At 46.7% G+C, this 23,286-nt stretch overlaps 1 protein-coding gene across 2 annotated transcripts in view; it reads right to left on the minus strand.

The window, feature by feature from the left end:
- Positions 1–463: 463 nt before the first annotated feature.
- ITGAM (integrin subunit alpha M) overlaps positions 464–23,286 on the minus strand; it is a 37,796-nt gene continuing 14,973 nt past the window's right edge. Inside the window, exons 11-30 of one of the 2 annotated variants that reach the window (XM_089895860.1) lie at positions 21,340–21,469; positions 20,927–21,069; positions 15,433–15,573; positions 15,135–15,344; positions 11,142–11,272; positions 10,433–10,596; positions 8,188–8,342; positions 7,960–8,091; positions 7,714–7,787; positions 7,340–7,481; positions 7,122–7,244; positions 5,425–5,504; positions 4,473–4,556; positions 4,049–4,124; positions 3,087–3,194; positions 2,804–2,887; positions 2,532–2,645; positions 2,345–2,446; positions 2,008–2,118; positions 464–1,561 (exon numbers count right to left, since the gene is read on the minus strand). In XM_089895860.1, the coding sequence (XP_089751986.1) occupies positions 1,490–1,561; positions 2,008–2,118; positions 2,345–2,446; positions 2,532–2,645; positions 2,804–2,887; positions 3,087–3,194; positions 4,049–4,124; positions 4,473–4,556; positions 5,425–5,504; positions 7,122–7,244; positions 7,340–7,481; positions 7,714–7,787; positions 7,960–8,091; positions 8,188–8,342; positions 10,433–10,596; positions 11,142–11,272; positions 15,135–15,344; positions 15,433–15,573; positions 20,927–21,069; positions 21,340–21,469 (2,376 nt within the window). In that variant the 3' untranslated portion in view covers positions 464–1,489. Of the gene's footprint in view, positions 1,562–2,007; positions 2,119–2,344; positions 2,447–2,531; positions 2,646–2,803; positions 2,888–3,086; positions 3,195–3,987; positions 4,125–4,472; positions 4,557–5,424; positions 5,505–7,121; positions 7,245–7,339; positions 7,482–7,713; positions 7,788–7,959; positions 8,092–8,187; positions 8,343–10,432; positions 10,597–11,141; positions 11,273–15,134; positions 15,345–15,432; positions 15,574–20,926; positions 21,070–21,339; positions 21,470–23,286 lie in introns of those variants that run through there. The other variant, XM_089895861.1, reaches the window with a different exon arrangement.

The following is a 23,286-nucleotide window of genomic DNA, read 5'->3' on the forward strand; positions in this document are numbered from 1 at the left end:
TGTGCTCACCTGGCAGACTTCCAACTGGCAGCATCTGTAGCCCTTTCTCTGGCCACCAGAGCTGCTCTGCCTACATTCAGGGCCGGCCCAGAGGTGCCGGGGAATTAGCACTTCCTTCCCCACGAAGAGCAACCCTCAGCCAATAACTATGTGGAACTGGTGTATCCACGCGCCAGCTCCTTCTCTACTCGGGTGGGAAGTATCAAGGTGCTTGTTCTACTTTGCGTCCCAGACCTCCCCGGTGGGGTTACACTCCAGGAGCTCATAACGGTCCCTCTGTTGATAATATACCCTTTACTGGCTGCCTTTCCCTCCCCAGCTCACGTCCCTCCCCCACTGGTATTTCCTGGAGTCTCTCTTAAATAAGCTTCTTTCACTCAAATTCTTCTCTTGGGGTTGCTTCTGGCAGAATTCAGACTTCCTGGAATGTATCCTATAAATTGTCTTACACATATGCAAAAACGACATGTATTCAATTTATTAATTCACCATTGTTTGTCATTGCGAGAAGTTGGAAATAATGTATCAGAGGGAGATGGTTAAGGACGTTAGGATCCACCCACACAGTGGAACGTGGTGCGTATATAAAAGAATGAAAAAGTACTTTATGTCTTCATATAAAACAATGTCTGAGCCATGTTAATGAAAAAAGCAAGATGCAGACAGTATAAACAACGCATGCTGCCATTTGTGTAAAAAAGCTTGTGCGTGTGTATGTGTGTGTGTGTTTGCATATGCCTAGAATCTTTGTGAAGGAGACCCCCAAATGCATAACCTGGACTACCCTTTACAAGAGACCTAAATGGCTGGCAGACCAGGATGGAAGGGAAACTTCATTACACACCCTTGCTTGTCTTTTGATTTTGATACTACAGACCTGTTCATCCATTCAAAAAATAAAAGTAGCATTAAAATAATAAAGTGAATACATAAAGGGAGGTGCACCATTGTGCACCGGACACATCAGCTCTAGTGCGGAATGGGTTGGACAGGTTCCTGCTGGCTTGTCCGGGTAGGCTCAGGCCCAGCTGCATGGGTTCCTGCTGGCCTGCGGGCTCACCCACGAAAGGAGGTCTCACTTCCTATAGCTGGGGGAGGATTTCTTGCACTTCCCTTTGTGTTCGCCCGCAAGAGCTGCCATCACCTCTGTCCCCGAGGAAGAACCAATGGCACCTTCACCCACGCACAAGGAAGCCCAAGCAGCTCCCTTCTGCCTGAGATTTGTGCCGAAGGCACTTGTCCTCATGCAAGAGAGATCTGAGCCACACACACAATTCACACTCGTGCATGCACGCGCACGCACACACACACACACACACACACAGGAATGGAAACCCAAGCAGGTTGCTCCTGAGTGAGACATCACCGCCCTGGTCTCCCAACAGATGTGTCCATCCAGCAGCCTGGGGACCCGCTCGCTCTTCGGTCTGACCACATCCTGTTTGCTGCAGGGGAGGCCACTCAGCAAGGAGTGGGGAAGGAGCTGCTGTTACTGCGGGGGAGCAGTTTCAGGGCCAGCTTCAGTTATCATGTCCTTGTACTGTCGTTTGAAGAAGCCAAGCTGTGGAGGCAGAGACAGGGGAGTAAGGGCACCAAGGCCAGGAGGGCGAGTGAAGGCTATGCAGGCCAGGCTGGGAGATGGTGGGACCAAGAGATGCAAAGAATAACGTGGCGGAGTGCAGAATAGATCTGGGGAAAGTGGGACAGGGAGGGGGATGGCATCACTATTGAGAAAGAAAAGAGGGAAAGAAATCTAAAATATAATAATAAGTACTCTTTATATAGTGTTTACTCTGTACCAGAGACTATTCTAAGTGCTCTAGAGATACGAACCCAAAGAGCTCCACAGGATGGGTATTTATAGTCTCATTTTACAGCTGAAGAAACTGAGGCTCTGTGAGCTGCCCGAGGCACAGCTGGGAGCTGAACCCAGGAAGGCGCTGCTGAGTGAGAAGCCATGGGGGTGGGGGGAGGGGAGGGGCAGGAAGAGGGCCCCGGGGGACTTACCTTGTACAGGCCACCCGTGATGAGGGCCAGGAGTAACAGCCCCCCAGCCGAACTGCCCACGATCAACGGGACAGGGTTATGTACTTCGTAAGGCTCCACCTTGGTCTCTGTCTGGAGCAGGGAGAGGGGGAGGGGGGGCATCAGGGGAGAAAGACTCTGAATTTCTGGGGGTTCCCCAGTCAGACCTTGTGTGCTCCCCGAACCCCATGACTAAACCCCCTGTGCCCCCCAACCCCAGCCCTCACTCCTCCTTCCCGGCCCCCCCAACCTCTCTCTCTCCCACAAGCCCAGCCCCCTCTCCTGCCTCCAGCGGTTCTTCTGTGTCCGAGACAGATACCTGGGCCCTCACAAACGCGCCCTGTCCTGGGAGCAGGGCAAACTCCGAATCATCAAACAAGATCTCCGCCATGCTCACAACCTGAAGATGGTTATGCAAAGTCTGTGGGAGAGAGAGGATGGGAGCTGGACCCATTGGCCCTGGAGGATCTCATCTGTGCCCAGCCAAGCCTCAGGCGCCCACATACCTTGATGTACCAGTCAAATGAGAGGTTGCCCTTGAGGGTGACCTTGAATTCTTCCTGGACACCAAAGGACGGGATGTCACACTGGATTCTCTGGCAGACAGCGATGGAGCAGTTCTGGGGAAGGGAGGAGGGGAGAGAGGTGAGCAGGAAAGCTGGATGCAGGCCACATCCCATGCACTCAGCCGGCAGTTGAGAGCCGGTACTGGGCCCAGGTGAGGGGGCAGTGCGGAGTCTGTGTGCAGCCCCGAGGCTGAGGCTGGGCTTAGTCTCACCAGCAGTGGGGCCTTCTTAAGCTCCCCCAGGAAGTCAGAGTGACGAGGGTCAGTCTTGTTGGTGTGGCATCTACTGGAGAGGTTCTGAGGAAAGAGGGACACTGTGAGGACGGATTGAAGCGAGGGCTCCTGGGTCCACCCTCCGGGAGGTGAAAAAACCGAGGTCCAGGAGAGGGTCAGAAATGGCTCCAAAACCCAACAGAGGAAACAGAAGTGATTTTAGGAAAGACCAGGGCTGTGGAGAAAGGAGTTGGGCCCAATCCTCAGGCCCAGCTGCGCTTACCTGGGAGAAGGTGACTTGGAGCTGGTCCCACACGGTCACCTGGTTCAGCTGGATGGGGACCAAGAAGACCACGCTGATGGGGAGCTTCCTCCCGCCCAGGTTGTTGAACTGCGTTGGGTGGGGAGGGGCAGATATCAGGGTTCTGGCCTTTCTGCCCCCACCAGCAACTAGAGTCAGGCTCCCCACTCCCGAAAGCCCAGTACTGAATCAGGCCTCACAGACCCAAGCATCCTGCCTCTTGATGCTTTCTGAGAGACAGGAGAGCACAGGGGTTAAACACCCATTCCAGAGCCAGACAGGCTGGCGGAAGCAGTGGCTCTTCCACTCTCTAGGGGTGAGACTGTGGGCAATTTCTGTTAGCCTCTCTGAGCCCCAGTTTCTTCGTCTATAAACTGGGGGAGACAACAGTACCTCCGTCACAGGGTCATTACGAGGGTAAAATGAGTTAATTACATACATGTATGTATACACATACGGATGCACGTGGTGGTGTGTGTGGATTCACAGCAAGCTTAGAACAGAGCCTGGCCCAAAGCAGGCACCTCATGCATGTTTCCCATCTTTTTTTTTTTTTTTTTTTTTGCGGTACGCGGGCCTCTCACTGTTGTGGCCTCTCCCGTTGCGGAGCACAGCCTCCGGACGCACAGGCTCAGCGGCCATGGCTCACGGGCCCAGCCGCTCCGCGGCATGTGGGATCCTCCCAGACCGGGACACGAACCCATGTCCCCTGCATCGGCAGGCGGACTCTCAACTACTGAGCCACCAGGGAAGCCCTCCCATCATATTTTTTTTGGCCACGCGGCATGCGGGATCCTAGTTCCCCGACCAAGGATCAAACCCATGCCCACTGCATTGGAAGGCGAAGTCTTAACCACTGGACTGCCCGGGAAGTCCCTCCTACCATTCTTCCTGTGTTCCCATCTTCTCGATTTCCCTCCCCAGGCTCCTTCTCAGCTCCCCACCTGATACTGATGCTCTATAATGTGGCGGGTCTTCTCTGAGGCTGTGAAGTTGAGATATTTGGTCGAGACCTCAAGGCTGATGGGAGAAAGAAGAAGGGGCAGGAGGTGACAGAACATCAGGGGAGTCCTGGGAGGGGGTCTTGGGCTAAGTGTGTAAAGGGGTGAACAGGCACGCGGGTAACGCAGCCCTGAAGGGGTGCGAGCGGGATGGTGTGCAGGGGCAGTGCGGGTGGGACCTCCAGCATGTGCCAGTTTGGGCCCCTCACACACACACGTACACATGCACGTACAGACACACACGTGCACACACATATCCTCAGACTCACTCACAGGCACACGTGCACAGACTCGTGCACACAGGTACTCAATGCGCCATGTCCAGCCCAGTGGTGAAGGCAGAACTGAAAGCCCCAGCAGCCAGTACCTGGTGACCACCACGTAGACAGAGTATTTCACAGGCAGCTGCAGCTGGAATTCGGTTTTGTTGTTCCCAGGTATGTTTTTCTCACTGAAGGGAAACAGAGAGCTCTGGTCAGCTCTTGAGAATTGAGAATCAGCCTTTCCTTCTCCTTCTTCCTCTCCCTCACCCTCCGTCGCCAACCAACCACCAAGTCCTGTCCTCTCAGCATCCTAAACGCTGTCCTCTAAATCCAACAGAGGAAACAGAGATTATAGGAAAGACCAGGGCCGCCCCTGTGTAGCCCAGGCCCATCCCCACTCACCAGGACGGATGCCTGCAGAAGGGTGCCTTCTTCTCACTGGTCCCCTGAATTCAAAATGACTCCCACTCCAATCCCCCCGCTCCTGGAGAGTGATCTTTCTAGCATGCAAGGGTGATCACATCACTCCCAAGTTAAGTTGCAAATTCCCTAAGAGCACTCGTCGATCATTTCATGACACGGCCCATGTCTAACCAACTCCTTCAATCCTGCCTCCTGTGCTCAGACTCAGCCTGACCTTTGCAGTCTCCGGGCTTTGCTTGGTCCACACTTCCTTCTCTCTGTCTTCATGCCCAGCCTCAATTCATGCCTTTGCTTGGCTAACTCACGGCCTGGATGTATAGTCTTCTCTGAACACCAATCTCCCAAGAAGACTGGACATCACTCATTTCATACTGTATCATAATCATAGGCTTTCCTGTCTGTCTTTGCCCCTAAATTATAACCTCTGTGAGGGCAAGAGTCACAGCTGTCTTGTCCATTGCTGTCCCACCAGCACAGGGGGCCACGCCTGGCACGTGGTGGGTGCTCAGTTGGTGTTTCTTGAGTAAACAAATGAGCTGAAGGGAGAACCAGTGGGGAGAGGGCAATGGTCCACCCTGAGCAGGGGGGCCGGGGGCTGGGGCCTCAAAATGGAGGAGGCCAGGCATAGCGCACCTGGTCACGTTGGCCTTGAGAAGTAGTTTGTTTCCAAAGAAAGCATCAGGGTTCACGTCAAATGTGATATTGAAGGTGATCTGGAGTTGGAGAAAGAAGAGACGGTGACAAGAGTAAGAGAGAAGGAACAACCCATTCAGCTAAAGAATGGGTAAATAAAATGTGGCACATCCGTACAACAGAATATTATTCAGCCGTCAAAGGAATCTGAATATTAATACATCCTGCAACACGGGTGATCCTTGAAAGCATGATGCTCAGTCAAAGAAGCAAACCTATTATATGATTCCATTCATATGAAACATCCAGAATAGGTGACTCTCAAGACAGCAAATAGATTAGTGGTTGCCTAGGGCTGGGAGAGATGGGACGACACGGTCCCATGGCTGAGGGGAGCAGGGTCTTTTCTTGGGGTAATAAAATACTCTAACATTGATCATGGTGATGGATGCACAGCACTGCGAACATTGCAAAAGCCACTGGATTGTATACTTGAAGTGGGTGAATTGTGTGGTAGATGAATTTTATCTCAATAAAGCTGTTTTTCAAAAAAAAGAAACATCTACTTTAAAAAAAAAAAAAAGAAGGGGGCTTCCCTGGTGGCGCAGTGGTTGAGAGTCCGCCTGCCGATGCAGGGGACACGGGTTCGTGCCCCAGTCCGGGAAGATCCCACATGCCGCGGAGCGGCTGGGCCCGTGAGCCATGGCCACTGAGCCTGTGCGTCCGGAGGCTGTGCTCCGCAACGGGAGAGGTCACAACAGTGAGAGGCCCACGTATCGAAAGAAAAAAAAAAAAAAAAAAGAAGGGAATTCCTAACCAATGGCGGTCCATTGGTTAGGACTCCATGCATTTTCACTGCCGAGGGCGCAGGTTCAATATCTGGCCAGGAAACTAAGATCCCACAAGCCATGGGGGGTGGGGGAGGGGGCGGGGGGAGGGGGGGGAGGGGAGGGGGGGGAGGGGGGGAGGGGAGGGGGGAGGGGGGGAGGGGGGAGGGGGGAGGGGGGGGGAGGGGGGAGGGGGGAGGGGAGGGGGGGGAGGGGGGGAGGGGAGGGGAGGGGGGGAGGGGGGGAGGGGAGGGGGGGGAGGGGGGGAGGGGAGGGGAGGGGGGGAGGGGGGGAGGGGGGGAGGGGGGGAGGGGAGGGGGAGGGGGGGAGGGGAGGGGGGGAGGGGGGGAGGGGAGGGGAGGGGAGGGGGGAGGGGGAGGGGAGGGGAGGGGGGGAGGGGGGGAGGGGGGGAGGAGGGGAGGGGAGGGGGGGAGGGGGGAGGGGAGGGGGGGAGGGGAGGGGAGGGGGGGAGGGGGGGAGGGGAGGAGGGGAGGGGGGGAGGGGGGAGGGGAGGGGGGGAGGGGAGGGGGGAGGGGGGAGGGGGGAGGGGAGGGGGGAGGGGGGGAGGGGAGGGGGGAGGGGGGGGAGGGGAGGGGGGAGGGGGGGAGGGGAGGGGGGAGGGGGGAGGGGAGGGGGGAGGGGAGGGGGAGGGGAGGGGGGAGGGGAGGGGAGGGGGGAGGGGAGGGGAGGGGGGAGGGGAGGGGAGGGGGAGGGGAGGGGAGGGGAGGGGGAGGGGAGGGGAGGGGAGGGGGAGGGGAGGGGGGTGGGGGAGGGGAGGGGAGGGGGAGGAGGAGGAAAGAAGAAGAAGAACTAGGGAAGAATTCAGAGGAAGACAAAGGAGAAAAAGGGAGAAGGAGGCAGCAGCCTGACCTCCGAGTTGCCTGGGAAGATGGGGTGGTTTATGCTGCAGCTGGTGCTCTTCAAGGCCCCAGGCCCTTCAGTGGAGACGTCAGACTCACAGATCAGGCGCCAGGACCGCTGTGAGCGCTGGTTCTGGAAGGCAAAGGAGGCAGAGGTGATGATGTCAAACACCAGCCATGGGGGCAGGGAATGCAAAGTCAGATGGAGCCTGAGAAGGGTTTGGCTACCTGGGCTCCTGACACCCTCCGATAGGACAAGCCAGATGGGTAGAAGAAGGTGACCTGTGTTCTGTAGGAGTCCTCGCCCTGGTTTCTCACAGTCAGCGTCACGTTTAAGTCCCGAGAACCACCTACCACCAGGGTGTCCAGGCTGTGGTGGGAACAAGCCAGGCCATGAGATGCTGAGGGCTTTCCTGCAGCAAGTCTGCTCCAGCAGGAGGGAGGCGCGGACACTCGGAGACAGAAGACAGTGCACGAGGCAGCCACAGAAACACACCTCTGAGGCAGCTGCTCTGTGCTGGGCTCCCTTGGGGGCCAGGAGAAGAACAGAGCAGTAGGTCATGGTGCAGGTCTGGGGGTAAAAATGAGGACAGGAAACTCACCTCATAAAACTGAAGGTGATGCTGAGGTCATCCTGGCAAATGCTGTCATTGCCACAATTCTTCTCAAAGGGAAACTGCCAAAAACAGAGTATGAGAAAAATGAAAGGAAATCATGAAAAGACGTGAAATGAAACAGTAAAATGAAACCTTGAAATAAAATTATGTGAAATGAAATAAAATGAGCTTCAACAACCTTGGCCTCTGGTCCCTTCCACACCCCTGCTGGACCCCAACTCCCAGACTCACCGAGGCTGTGAAGAGTGTTGGAGCTTCTACATCCAGCACTGGCCGGAGGTTCCCAAAATTGGACGAGGGCTTCCCCACCAGAGAGAAGTTGAGGCGCAGGGCAATGGGGGTCACTGAGTCCTCTACACAATCCTGAGAGACAGTGGGGGTTTGGTGGTCTGCCCTCCTCAGCATCCCAAGCCCACCCCATGCTTGGAGGACCCAGGAGTATGGTCACCCTCTGCTCACCAGTAACCGGAGCTTCAGGGTCTCACATTTCTCACTCAGCCCCAACGTCACTATATGTCTGAGAGTGTTGTTCTTAGTCTCATCAAAGATGGCCTGGGAATGTGGGCGACCTGGGTCCAGAGCCAGGTCATATGTGATGGTGCTCTGGGTATCTCCTGAAGGGCCAGGGAAGAATGGTGGTGAGGAGCCTGGGTTTGGAGTCAGACTGGCAGGAGGTGGAGGCCCAGCTATCTGAATTTGGACATGTTAGCTGACCTCTCTCAGGGCCTCAATTCCTTATTTTAAAATTGAAGATAATAATTGGACCTTCCCAATAGTAAAAACGAAATAGTGCCTACAGAGCATTTAGCACAGTGCCTGCCACACAGTAACTGCTCAATAAATAGTAGCTATTCTGTCACATACTGGAAAATTAAGTATATTTTTTCTGGCTGCTTTTAACTTTTTTTCTGTCTTTGGTCTTCAGCAGTTTGTGCCTTAGGATGGTACAACGTCTAATGTTATCTTGCTTTGATTTGGTAGAGAATCTTATTATTTATTTATTATTTTTAGCCGCATGGCATATGGGATTTTAGTTCCCCAACCAAGGATCAAACCCACACCCCCTGCATTGGAAGCAGGGAGTTTTAACCACCAGACGGCCAGGGAAGTTCCTAATTTGGTAGAGAATCTTGATGTTTTTCATCAATTTTAGAAAATTCTTTACCACCATTTCTTTTTTTTTAATTTTTATTTTATATTGGAGTATAGTCGATTAACAGTGTTGCATTGGTTTCAGGTGCACAGCAAAGTGATTCAATTATACATATACTTGTTTCTATTCTTTTTCACATTCTTTTCCCATTTAGGTTTAACTGTTGCTTCTTTCTTATTCTCTCTCTCTCTCTCCCTTCCTTTTGGAATTCCAATTACATGTTTATTAGATCTTTCACCATGTCCCATATGTCTCCTATGGTTTATTTTTCATCCTTTTTTCTCTCTGTGTGTTCACCTGGATACTTGCAATTGACTTACCTTCCAGTTCACTAATTCTCTGTTCTACTTGTTTAAAATATAAGTATAGTTGATTTACAATATTGTGTTAGTTTCAGGTGTACAGCAAAGTGATTCAGTTATACATATATTTTTTCAGATTCTCTTCCATTATAGGTTATACGAGATATTGAATATAGCTCCCTGTGCTATACAGTAAATCCTTGCTGTTTATCTATTTTATATATAGTAGTATACATCTGTTTGTTCTGTTTCTAATCCACTATTAAATCTATCTATTGAATTCTCAATTTCATTCAGTGTATTTTTCAGTGCTAGTGTTTCCATTTAACTCTATTTCATGAATTCCAGGTTTTATTTGAAGTTCTCCATCATTTCCTGTTTTTTCTTGAAGATATTAATTTTAGTTATCTTTTAAATTCCTATCTGATAATTCTAATTGCTGAATCACCTATGGGTCTATTTCTATTGTCTATTGTTTCTCTTGGTTTGCTGGTTTCAATGGACATTGTCCCAGTAGAAGGACCAAGGTGTATTTTAAGGTCCCTCTCAAATCTCAGCTTCCTAGATTTCTGTTCAACTCTTGAGCTCTCCAGTTGCTGTCTTCCACTGAGTTTCTAAGAGTATTGATCTGGATATGCATGGCTTAGAAGTCAGCCAATGACTTACAGGAAATTTCTATGTAGATTTTGGGACACCTTCTCTGTAATTCTCTAGTCTCCAAGACTTTGCTCTCAATTTCTAGCCATGCTGGCTGCCCAAAATTCTGACTGCTATCTCCTCAGTCTGGTAAGATGACTGCTAGAAACAAATTTTATCCCCTCCCCCTGTTTCCCTCTAGAACCACCATTACTTTTCCTCACCCCAAGCACAATGCCACTCTTTGAGAATAGAGACAAGGAAGGAAGTCAAGTTCGTTGTGATAAAATGCATATCTGAATGCTTTGTGAGTTTGTGTTTAGCTTCATCAGCTCAATCTCCCCTTTAAACGAGTCATCTCTCAGTTTAAAAAAAAGACCTGGTTAGTTCACATGGATGGGGCCCTTCATTCTCTGGAGAACTGAGAGTGTAAAGGAGTGCCACATGCTTATTTATTTAGGGGTGTTTGCTGGGCCTCCCCCCCCCCCCAGCAGGGGAACCACCTGCTCACTCCACCCAAGCTTGAAGAAGGCTATCGGAGCCTGTGAGAACTTTACTCTGGGTCCATGTCCCCAGTCATTTAACCTCTTGAGACCTACCCACCCAGCCTCACCTTCTCTCAGCCTGTCCCGTGTGTTCTTGCGGACACGGAGGCAGACTCTGACCTCCCCAGCGATCTTTCCTTTCACCACCCGCTCACGACACTCATACACATCCCTTGCCACTTCCCTGGGTGTGAAATCCATGGTCACCTCAACTTTCAGCACTGGCTGGGACCTGTGGGGGGACACCAGAGGGCCCTCAGGGGTCTTCATACAGCAAAGCCACTCCTTAAAAAGAAGATACCTGGGGGACTTCCCTGGTGGTGCAGTGGTTGAGAATCCACCTGCCGAGGCAGGGGACACTGGTTCGAGCCCTGGTCCAGGAAGATCCCACATGCCACGGAGCAACTAAGCCCATGCGCCACAACTACTGAGCCTGTGTTCTAGAGCCCACAAGCCACAACTACTGAGCTCACGCGCTACAACTACTGAAGCCTGCGTGCCTAGAGCCCACAAGCCACTGAGCCCGCGTGCTGCAACTACTGAAACCCGCACACCTAGAGCCCGTGCTCCGCAACAAGAGAAGCAACTGCGATGAGAAGCCCACGCGCCGCAACGAAGAGTAACCCCCGCTTGCCGCAACTAGAGGAAGCCCGAGCAGCAACGAAGGCATAATGCAGCCAAAATAAATAAATAAATATATTTTTTTAATTATTAAAAATAAAAAGAAGTACATATGTTAAAAAAAAAAGAAAAAGAAGATACCTGGTGTGCTCTCACCTGAGCAGCAGCACGTGCCCCTGAGCCCCTACAGCCAGGTCCACCAGTCCATCCATTGTGAGGTCCTGGCCCCCACTCAGTGACTGCCCAAAATACTGGAGCCTCGGAGAGAACTGGGAGCCTGTGATCCGCTGAGGGTAGAAAAGAGGAGGAGAGAAAGGGGTAGGAAAGAACAGGAAAGAGTGTAACTCAGTCTCCTGGGATGACCCAAGGAGAGATTGTCTGGGCTCTACTCAGTCATATCTCCCACACCTTCTCAAGGAATTAGGGTAACTATTAAGCTTTAGACCACAACCTTGAGATGATACCCAAAGTGTCAATCAATTACTGGGTTTTCCAGGGAAAACAAAAAATATCACAGGAAAGAAGTGATATAGTACACTATTTGACTCAGTTGAATCTCTTTTACATGGCCAGGAAAATGCAAACACTGAACATAGATCTAACCCAAATTATCATATAAATTTAAGGGATGGGAGGCGTATGAATATGTGGCAAGAGGGGCCTGAAAGAGAGCTCAATCCTCACCTCCCATAGTGGGAAGTCAATGCGAAAACAAAAATCAAAAAGCAGCAAAATAATTGTGCCCTTGGGAAGTGTGGAGAAACATTGAAAGAGCTGGAAGTGGTTTCCTCAGAGGAGGGAAAATGAAGAGGAAATCACAGTGTGGGTGTGGAAATTGTTGCTTTTCATAATAAGCTGTTAGGAACAATTTTGACTCTTTAATCTATGTGCAAAAGTAACACTGAAAGGATAACAGCCAAATATATTAAGAAATTTTAAAAGTGATTTTGTCACGTACTTAATGCCGCTGAAGTGTGCACATAAAAATGGTTAAGATGGTGAGTTTTAGGGCTTCCCTGGTGGCGCAGTGGTTGAGAGTCCGCCTGCCGATGCAGGGGACACGGGTTTGTGCCCCGGTCCGGGAGGATCCCACATACCGCGGAGAGGCTGGGCCCGTGAGCCATGGCCGCTGAGCCTGCGCGTCCGGAGCCTGTGCTCCGCAACGGGAGAGGCCACAGCAGTGAGAGGCCCGCGTACCAAAAAAAAAAAAAAAAAAAAAAAGATGGTGAGTTTTAGGTCATGGATATTTTACTGCCATTTTTTTAAAGTGAATTTATCAACTAGAAAGAATGAGGAAGTGCGGGATGTTGGAAATGTGCTATATCTTAACCTGTGTGGTGCTCACTCGAGTTCACAGATAGGAAAATTCATCACTTGAGATTTGTGTGTTTACTGCATGTACATTACACTGCAAATTTTTTTGAGAAAATGTTAGCGTATTCTGTTGGAAGGATGCTTTGTTTTGAAATTATATAATAATGGTAGTTGGGAGAGCCACAGCAGTTTTGCTCGTCCGCATACTGATCACCCTAGCCCCAGTCACAGGAAAAGAGCAAGTAAAAAATGCAAACAGTAGAGCAATAGTATTGCATGACTCTTTTTGCATTTGTTTTTAATTCCAAAGTCTGTGGGGTGGGAGTGGGTATATGGGGGGTTTGGTTGGTGAGAGCAGGTATGTAGGTGTGGGTGAGGGTGGGTGAGTGTGTGGACCCTCCCCTTACCTTGTTTTCCTTTCCAGGTGCAGATAAGGGGAGGGGGTTAAGACTTTCACTGTTGTTGTTTTTTCTTCTTCTTCTTTTCTTATTATTTTACAAACCCTTGTGTCGAGGGCTGACTTTCAATAGATCGCAGCGAGGGAGCTGCTCCGCCACGTACGAAACCCCGACCCAGAGGCAGGTCGTCTACGAATGGTTTAGCACCACGTTCCCCACGAACGTGCGGTGCGTGACGGGCGAGGGGGCGGCCGCCTTTCCGGCCTCACGCCGTGTCCCAGGACGAAGGGCTCTCCGCGCCGGACCCCGGTCCCGACGCGCGGCGGGGCGCGCCGGCGGGGACGGCGGGGGACCGGCTATCCGAGGCCAACCGAGGCTTCCGCGGGCTGCCGCATCGTTCCTCCTGGGCGGGATTCTGACTTAGAGGCGTTCAGTCATAATCCTACAGATGGTAGCTTCGCCCCACTGGCTCCTCAGCCAAGCACATACACCAAACGTCTGAACCTGCGGTACTGTTTACTTTAGATTTTTAAATTTGTACAAGCATGTAAAGCTTTTGTAATAAAAATGAAGTAAAACCAGAGCCTTCAAATCCCATTTACACAGAGAAACAACAGGTGCCAATGAAAAGAGGCATATTATAGTCTTCACACAATTGTGGAAAGAGGCTCCGTGACACAGAGGGAAGAATGTGAGGCAGCAGTGCTTAGCCCGGGCTGCAACTAAAGAGCGTGTGAAAAATACTAGGGCCTATGTAGTGTACTATTCCATACACTAGAATGGGCAAAACTAATCTGTGGTGGAAAATAATTGGAACAGTAGCTTCCTCTGGGAGGGAGTGGGGTCAGAAATTGACTGGATGGGGGCGGGAGGGAACTTTCTAAAGTGATAATTATGTTCAGCATCTTGATAGGATTGTGGATTATATTTTTCAGAATTCTTTGACTGGCTAAAGATTTGTGCTTTTCCTGTCTGTACATTTTATCTTAAAAATAACAGTAAGCATATCTGAATATTTTAGATTCTAGTTAATGATATACACGCTGAGGTATTTAGGGGTGAAGTTGGACTGGTGTTGCAGATTACTTTGAATTGCATTAGAAAAAATAACGATGAACTTGATGGACAGGTAGAAAAAGTCTGAATACAAAGGATGGAGATGTGATAAAGTAAATCTAGTAAAATCTTCCTCATAGATTTTAGCTCATAAATATATGGATGTCCACTGGACAATTCTTTCAACTTTGCAGTAACTTTGAAAGTTTTCTAAATAAAATGTTGAAAAAACTCTACTGATGCCTGGGGCCCTGACCCCAGACCAATTAAATCAGAACCCCTAGTGGCAGGGCCCAGGCACCTGTTTTTTAAGACCTTCAGGTGATTTTGATGTGTGGGTAGGGTTGAACCTCTAGGGTGAGGGATTTGGCAGGAGTGATGAGGAGACAGAGAGAAAGGACAGAAGAAAAACGTGAGGCTGGAAGAAAACCAGAGACCAGAAGCCAGCAGACTGGATGGCCTCGGCGGGCTGTGATGGGAGACTGCCAGACCGTGGGGGTCCCTCCACACAGTGGGCTTCATCCAGCAGGAAACAGGGAGCCAGTTGAGAGAGGAAACCATCTGTGGTGACCCGCATTTCAAGTGACCAACCATCAGGATCAGCTACATAATTTGCAGGACCCCGTGGGGAGAAAAAAATGCAGGACTCCTTGTTCAAAAGTTATCAAGAGTTTCAAGATGGCCAGAGCAGAGCCTTAATCTGAGCACAGCACCGTTCTGAGAGGAGCCCCGTGTAACTGCACAAGTCACAAGCCTGTGAAGCACGCAGTCCTGGAAGGGTGACCAACCATAGGGCTTCCTGAGCTGTGAGACTTTCAGTGTTAAAACCGGGACAGACCTGGGCAAACCGGGTCTGCTGGTCATCCTACCAAGACTGAGATTCAGGGCTTCCCTGGTGGTGCAGTGGTTGGGAGTCCGCCTGCCGATGCAGGGGACACGGGTTCGTGCCCCGGTCCGGGAAGATCCTGCATGCCGCGGAGCGGCTGGGCCTGTGAGCCATGGCCGCTGGGCCTGCGCGTCCGGAGCCTGTGCTCCGCAACGGGAGAGGCCACAACAGTGAGAGGCCCCCGTACCGAAAAAATAAATAATAACAGACTGAGATTTGGAGGAAAGGAATGTCTACATCCTAACACTTCCAGCTCACCATTCATCACCTCTGAGCCTTTATCTTCTCATCTGTAAAGTGGGAGTGATGATGGCCCTGTGCACCTCCTCTAGTTGTGGTAAGAATGAATCTTTTCTGTGAAGTATGTGTTATTTTTGAAGCTTCCAAAAAGGACTACTGGGAGAACTGATCAGGCAGCTGTCGGAACATTGAATTAGAAAGGGACAGATTGGCAAAGAGGCTACAGTTGTAACAAAAACAGTGACCGGGCCTCACCTGGCTGTGGGCGGGGCTGATGCCCAGTCCCGAGGTTCCGTGAAACAGGTAGACAGCACCCTGGTTCTCCTGCTCTCCTGGGGCCCCGATGGCCACGTCCGACAGCCTGTCCCCGTTCACATCCCCCAGCACCGTCAGAGCTGCCCCAAAGCGGGCCCAGAGGTGGCCTTGCTCCCCTCGCAGGACAGCACCACACTGCCACTTAGCCCTCTGCAGAACACAAACAGTGTCAGGTCCCACCCCAGGCGACCCCTCCACACCCAGACCCCGCCCAGCCCGGGTCTCATCAGCCACTCACCCCCCGGGGAAAGGGGCACACGGACACCTGCCCGCCCCGGCTCTGCTCATAGTAATGGGGGGCCCCGATGAGGACCAGGTCGGAGCTGCCATCTCTGTCCACATCCACGGAGCTGAGGGAGGCCCCGAAGTAGGAGCCGATCTGAAAGAGATAAGGCCAAGATCACATACTTCTTTCCACCTAAAGCAGAGCACGAGGATTTTTCTCCCTGTGAAGAAAAATCATGCCTGCTGAGGAAAGCCCTTTGGAGCGGATGTGATCCTCTCTCTGTTTCATGATCAATCCTTGTTTGAATGTACTGCCAGTTAGAGGAGTATATGATAGAGTTGACAGGTAGTGGGTGAGGATCTACCCCAAACGGTGTTCCAGGGAGATGATTAAGGCAGCGAAGAAATTGGATTTGAAAATACAGACAGAAAAGCCTGGAAAACCAGACAGGATATCCTTTCAATATATTGCAAGTCTTTAGGGAGGTAAGTCAAATTTGGCAGTCTGGCTAACAAGGAATCAACTGGCTTAGACGAAAAACAACTATTGCCACAGGAATTTTTTTGCATGATATTGAGAAATAATGTCTACCTTTAAAAAGAATTTTAAAAGTATGTTCAAAGAAACACCAAAATATGTTCAATGTAAATAGGTAGAATTCATCCATAGGAATCATCAATTTAGTCATTCTTTCATTCAATAAACAAGGGTTTGCTATTTGCTAAGCATGAGGCTGGGTAGTGGAGACAGTGCCTTCCAAGGCTCTAGGTGCAGCAGGGTGGAATGGAGGGGAATAGTAACAGATAAAAGGGAGATGTATATGGAAATTTCAAACTTCTGGGGCAAGTTCTAGGAAGGAAAGTGCAGAGGATGTCAAGACATGACTCACTACAGTCTGATTTCTGCCCCACATACCACTGAGGGAGGCCTCCCAATGGTCCAGTAAAGGCATTTAAGCTTCATCCTAAAGTCAACAGGATTTTTTTGTTTTTGGGTCAAGTTTATTGGGGCATAATTTCCATACAAAAATATTCAGACTTTTTAGTGTAGTTTTATGAGTTTTGACAAACACAAAAATTCATGTAACTGCCACGATGGTCAAGATTCAGAACAGTTTCATCACCCCCAAAATATTCCCTTATGCTGTAATCAACCTCTTCCCTCAGTCACCAGCCCCTGACAACCACTGATCTGTTTTTTGTCCCTATAGTTCTGCCTTTTCCAGAATGTTATATAAATGGAACCATACAGTATGTAGCCTTTTGGGTCTGGCTTCTTTCAACTAGAGTAAGCATTTAGGATTCATCCAAGTTTTTGCGTGTATCAGTAATCTGTTCCCTTTTATTTCTGACTAATATTCCATTGTATGGATGTACCACAGCTTGTTTATCCGTTCCCCAGTTGAGGGATATTCAGGTTGTTTCTAGCTTTTGGCAGTTACAAATAGAGCTACTAGAAACATTCATATACAGGTTTTCCAGTGAACATCTATTTTTATTTCTACTGGATAAATATCTGAGTGTTATGGCAATGGCATGTTGAACTTTGTAAGATACTGAAAACTGTTTTCCAAAGCAGCCATGCCATTTTCCATTCCAACAGCAATGTCTGAGAGTTTTAGTTGCTACACATCCTTGCCAGAACTTGATATTGCCAATTTATTTCCTTTTTTATGTTAACTATACTAATCGGTGTGCAGTTGTATCTCATTGTGGTTTTAATTTGAATTTCCGTAATGATTTAATGACATGGGACATGTTTTCACGTGCTTATTTGCCATTTACATATCTTCTATGGTGAAGTGTCTGTTCAAATACTCCACTTATTTTTGAATTGGATTGTTTGACTTCTTATTCTTGAGTTTTGAAATCCTTTATATATTCTGGATTAAGTCCTTTGTCAGATATGTAATTTTGTAAAAAAAGAAGTAAAATTTACAAATATTTTCTCCCAGTCCGTAGCTTATCTGTTCATTCTCTTAATGAACAGAGCAAAACTTTCCATTTTGTTGAAATCTTAGTTATCAATTTTTTTCTTTATGGACCATATGCTTTTAGTGTTATATCTAAGAATTCTTTGCCTAACACAAGGTCACAAAAATTTTATCCTATGTTTTCTCCCACAAGTATAGTAGTTTTAGATTTTATATTTAGCTCTATGATCGATTTAAATTAATCTTAACATGGTTGAATTGACAAGATATGGGTAAGGATTTTGTTTTGTTTTGTTACCATGGATGTTCAATTGTTCCAGCACCATTGAACTCTCCATTGAATTGTCTTTGTGCCTTTATTGAAAATCAATATGTGTCAGACTTATACTTCAGGCCTATTCTGTTCCACTGATCTTCATGTCTATCCTTTTGTCAATGCCACGCTCCTGCTTACTGTAACTTTATAGAAAGCCTTAAAATCACATAGTGTATGAATCTTCCACTAAATACCTAATGGTATTTACATAAGATCCTTTTCAAAACTGTTTTGGATACTCTACTCTCTTTGGTTTTCCACATAAATCTTAGAATTAGCTTGTCAATTCTACAAAACAAAATAGGATTTTGATTGGCATTGTGTTGAGTCTATAGATCAACTTGAGGAAAAGTGACACCTTAACAATATTGAGTCTTCCAGTCCATGAACACAGTATATTTCTCCATTTATTTAGGGCTTTGATTTCTCTCATTAGTGTTTTGTAGTTTTCAGTATAAAGATGTTGTACACATTTTGTTAGATTTATACCTAAGTATTTCATGGTCTTTGGTGCTATTGTATTAATAAATGGTCCTTTTTCTTTAAATTTAAATTTCCAAATGTTCATTGTTAGTATAGAAATACAACTGATTTTTACATATTTATCTTGTATCCTGAGAACTCACTGAAATAAGTTATATAGGTTTTTGTAGATTCTTTGGGATTTTCCATGCAAACAATCATGTCATCCCCAAATAGAGACAGCTTTATTTTTTCCTTTCCACTCCGCATGCTCTTTTTTCTTTTCTCTTCTTGTCTTATCGCACCAGCTACGTCTTCCAGTATGATGTTGTACAGGAGTGGTAAGAGTGGATTTTCCTGCCTTGTTTCCAATTTTAGGAGAAAAAAATTCTCTTTTACTTTTAAATATGATGCTAGCTGTAGATTTTTTGTAAATGTTCTTTCTTAGGTTGAGGAAGTTCCCTTTAATTCCTAGTTTGCTGAGAAGAAAACATCATGAAAGAATGGATTTTGTCAAATTCTTTCTGTGTATCTGTTAAGATTATTACGTTTTTCTTCTCTAGTCTATTGTTATGGTTAATTACATTGATTTTTTTTTCAGAATGGCTCTTTTAAATTGAAATAAAATTTACATTACATAAAATTCATCATTTTAAAGTATAAAATTTAGTGGGTTCTAGTATATTCACAATGTTATGTAACCATCACCACTAATTCCAAAACATTTCCATCACCCCAGAAAGAAGCACTGTAACTGTTAGAAGTCACTCTCAATCCCTCCCCCCCCACAATACCCTGGCAACCACTAATCTACTTTCTGACTGTGGGTTTGTCTACTCTAGACATTTCAGATGAATTAAATCATATAACATGTGTCCTTTTGTGACTGGTTATTTTCATGTAGCATAAATTTTTCAAGGTTTATCCATGTTGTAGCAGGTATCAACACTTCACTCTTTTTATGGCTAAATAGTATTCCACTGTATGGATATACCCCATGTTGTTTATCTATTCATAAGTTAATGAACATTTAGGTTCTTTCTACCTTTTGACTATTATGCATAATGCTGCTATGAACATTCACGTATAAGTTTTTGTCTGAACAACTATTTTCATTCTGGAAAAGGATATATACCTAGGAGTGAAATTTCTGAGTCATATGATAAATCTATATTTAACTTTTTGAGGAACTGTCAAATTGTGTGCCATAAGGGCTGTATTATTTTACATTCCCACCAGCAATGTATGAGGGTTCTAATTTCTCCACATCCTCACGAACATGTGTTGTTTTTCATTTTTTTCTTTAAATAGCCATTCTAGTGGTATCTCTATTGTGGGTTTGACTTGTATTTCCCTAATGATGAATAAAGTTGAATATCTTTTCATGTGCTTATTGGTCATTTTTATATCTTATCTGGAGAAATATCTATTCAAATCCTTTGTCCATTTTTACATGAGGTTGGCTTTTTATTGTTGAATTGTAAAAGTTCTTTATATATTCTAAATACTAGACCTTTATCAGATATATGATTTGTAAATAGTTCCTCCCATTCTTTTCGTTTTCTTGATAGTGTCCTTTGCTGCTCAAAAGTTTTTAATTTAACGAAGTCCAACTAATCTATTTTATCTTTGGTTGCTTGTGCTTGTAGTGTCATATCTAAACAATCGTTGCCAAATCTAAAGTTACAAAAATTCACCTATGAATCCCTCTAAGAGGTTTATAGCTTTAGTTCTTACATTTAGGTCTTTGATCTATTTTGAATTAATTTTTGCACATTGTGAGGTAAGGGTCCAAATTTATTCTTTTGCCTGTGGACATCCAGTTGTCCCAGCACCTTTTTTGAAAATCAATTGACCATAGATGTATGGGTTTATTTCTAGACTCTCAGTTCTATTTCACTGGTCTATCCTTATGCTAGTACCACCCTGTCTTGATTACTGTCACTTTGTAGTAAGTTTCAAAATTGGGGTGTGAATCCTCCAACTTAGTTCTTCTTTTTCAAGATTATTTTGGCTATTCTGGGTCTCTTGCATTGTCATATGAACTTTAGAATCAGCTTGTCCATTTCTGCAACATTGTTGAACAAGCCCTGCATCATTATAAACCACAACTGGTCACGATGTACTATCCTTTTTATAGACTGCTGGATTCTGTTTGCTGATACTTTTTTGAGGGTGTTAAAAAACAGCTTTTGCAGGGGTGATATTCAAAATATTGAACTCCTGGGACTTCTCAGGCACCAACCATGAGCTTAGCTGGAGTGGGTCCTAGAGGTCCCCCCTAGAGGTCCCCACCCCCTGGAGTGGGTCCTAGAGGTCCTAGAGGTGTCTTCTCAGGCACCAACCATGGGCTAAGCTGGAGTGGTCACTGACTTCATAGTTGCTGGATCATGGGGAAGTTCAAAGAGTATTGGGGGGAGGGGTCAGAGTGTATGGCAGGTGCAGGGGGGAAGGATGTCTCAAGGAAACAGCTATTTATTGACAGATACAGAATTATTTCAATATTTTAATAACTAATATGGCTATACTGGTTATGGACTGGTCAAATGCCAGCTTTGCGTACAGGTAGACTTGTAGAGAGCTCTGTACAGGTCAAGTGTTGTTATTTACCGTTATTAGAAAAGTGAGGACACAACATTCTCAAATGCAAAGTTGGTCCCATGACTCTCCAGCTTAGAGCCCTCTGCTTTACAAGACTCTGCCACACTTGGAATCTGATGATGCCCATCCCAGAAGCCCTCAGCCCCCAGGGTGCCTCTGTTGGCACATCCATGCCCCACACACTCTGCACTCACCTGGCTGCCCTTGATTTCAGCGTTTTTCTCCCAAGCACCTGCGTCCTTTTTGAATATCACCACCAGGCCGATGTGCTGATATCGAGGTGCCCCCAGAAGCAGGCTTTGCACCCGGTTCCGCAAGACGACTTCAGCAGCATAACCTGAAGATGATGAACTAAGAGGAAAAGCACTGCCCCCTCCAACAGGACTATCCCTTGAGCAGGGGCAGTGGGGCAGCCCCATGCTTGGGAACTTGGGGTAATTGGACCTTGCACTATATTCCTCTTCGTTAACACAATTAAAATGAAGCTTTGAAATTTCTGCCTTTAAACCTATCCCAAGAGCTTATGAAAGATCCAAGGACATCTAAACTAGTTGAGTTATGCCATATCCTGACCCCTTCTTAAAGTAACCCTGCCCTCTCTACTTACCCAGGTAAGCATCATTCATGTCTGAATCTACCCTGGTTGTGTTGATGAAGGTGACTTTATCCTGTAGCGTATGCAGAAAGGCTCCACCAGCCCAGTCAAAGCTCCCCACAGCACCCAACAAGGGACCATCCTGGGCAAGAACGTAGAACAGGATTGAGAAATCTAGAGCTTCAGTGTTATCCCTATCAAAAATCCCAATGGCATTTTTTCACTGAAATAGAACAAACAATCTTAAAATTTGTATGGAACCACAAAAGACCCCAAATAATCAAAGCAATTTTGAGAAAGAATAAAGCTGGAGGCATCACACTTCCTGGTTTCAAACTGTATTGCAAAACTATAGTCATCAAAACAGTATGGTATTGGCATAAAAACAGACACATAGGTCGATGGAACAGAACAGAGACCCCTGCAATAAACCCATGCATATATGGTAAATCAATATACAACAAAGGAGAGAATAATATACAATGACGAAAGGACAGTCTCTTCAATAAATGGTGTTGGGAAAATTAGACAGCCACATGCAAAAGAATGAAACTGGACCACTATCTTACACTAGTCACAAAAATCAATTCAAAATGGATTAAAGACTTGGACATAAGACATGAAATCATAAAGCTCCAAGAAGAAAACATAGGTAGTAATCTCCTTGACATTTGTCTTGGCGATGATTTTTTAGATTTAACACCAAAAACAAAATAAGCAGTGGGACTACATCAACTAAAAAGCTTCTACATAGCAAAGGAAATCATCAACAAAATGAAAAGGTAACCTACAGAGCAGGAGAAAATATTTGCAAATCATATATCCAATAAGGGGTTAATATCCAAAATATATAAAGAACTAATACAACTCAAAAGTTTGTTTTAAAACCTGATTTTTAAATGGGTAGAGGATCCAAAAAGACATTTTTCCAAAGAAGACGTACAGATGGCCAACAGGTGCATGAAAAAAGTGCTCAACATCACTAATCATCAAGGAAATGCAAATCAAAACCATGATGAGGTATCACCTCACACCTCTCAGATGCCTGTCATTATAAGAGAAGAAATAAGTGTTGTTAAGGACGTGTAGAAAAGGGAACCCTTGTACACTGTTGGTGGAAATGTAATTGGTGAAGCCACTATGGAAGAGAGTATGGGGGTTCCACAAAACTTTAAAAATAAAACTACAGTATGATCCACCAATTACACTTCTGGGTAAATATCCAAAAGAAGTGAAAACACTAACTTGAAAAGGTATATGCAACTCCATGATCATTGCAGCATTTTTTACAATAGCCAAGACATGGAGGCAATGTAAGTGTTCATCAACGGATGAACAAATAAAGAAAATGCGGTGTATATGTACACAATGGAATATTATTCAGCAAGTAAAAAGAAGGAAATCCTGCCATTTGTGACAACATGGATGGACCTGGAGGATTATGCTGAGTGAAATAAATCGGATAAAGTCAAACACTGCATGATCTTACTTATATGTGAAGTTAAAAATAACAAAATTATACATACAGAGAACAGACTGGTGATTGCCAAAGGCAGCGGTGGGTGGTGTGCAAAATGGGTGAAAGTGGTCAAAAAGTACAAGCTTCAAACAAAATTGAGTTATTTGTAGTGAGGTGGATGGACCTAGAGTCTGTCATACAGAGTGAAGTAAGAAAGAGAAAAACAAATACCGTAAGCTAACACATATATATGGAATCTAAAAAAAAAAATTTTTGTTAATGGTTATGAAGAACCTAGGGGTAGGACAGGAATAAAGATGCAGAAGTAGAGAATGGACCTGAGGACACAGGGAGAGGGAAGGGTAAGCTGGGATGAAGTAAGAGAGTGGCATGGTCATATGTACACTACCAAATGTAAAATAGATAGCTAGTGGGAAGCAGCCGCACAGCACAGGGAGATCAGCTCGGTGCTTTGTGACCACCTAGAGGGGTGGGATAGG

Source organism: Delphinapterus leucas, chromosome 15 (assembly GCF_059928025.1).
Source record: "Delphinapterus leucas isolate spDelLeu-1000000601 "Yukka" chromosome 15, BTC_Dleu_Yukka2, whole genome shotgun sequence".
In the NCBI taxonomy this organism is placed as follows: domain Eukaryota; kingdom Metazoa; phylum Chordata; class Mammalia; order Artiodactyla; family Monodontidae; genus Delphinapterus; species Delphinapterus leucas.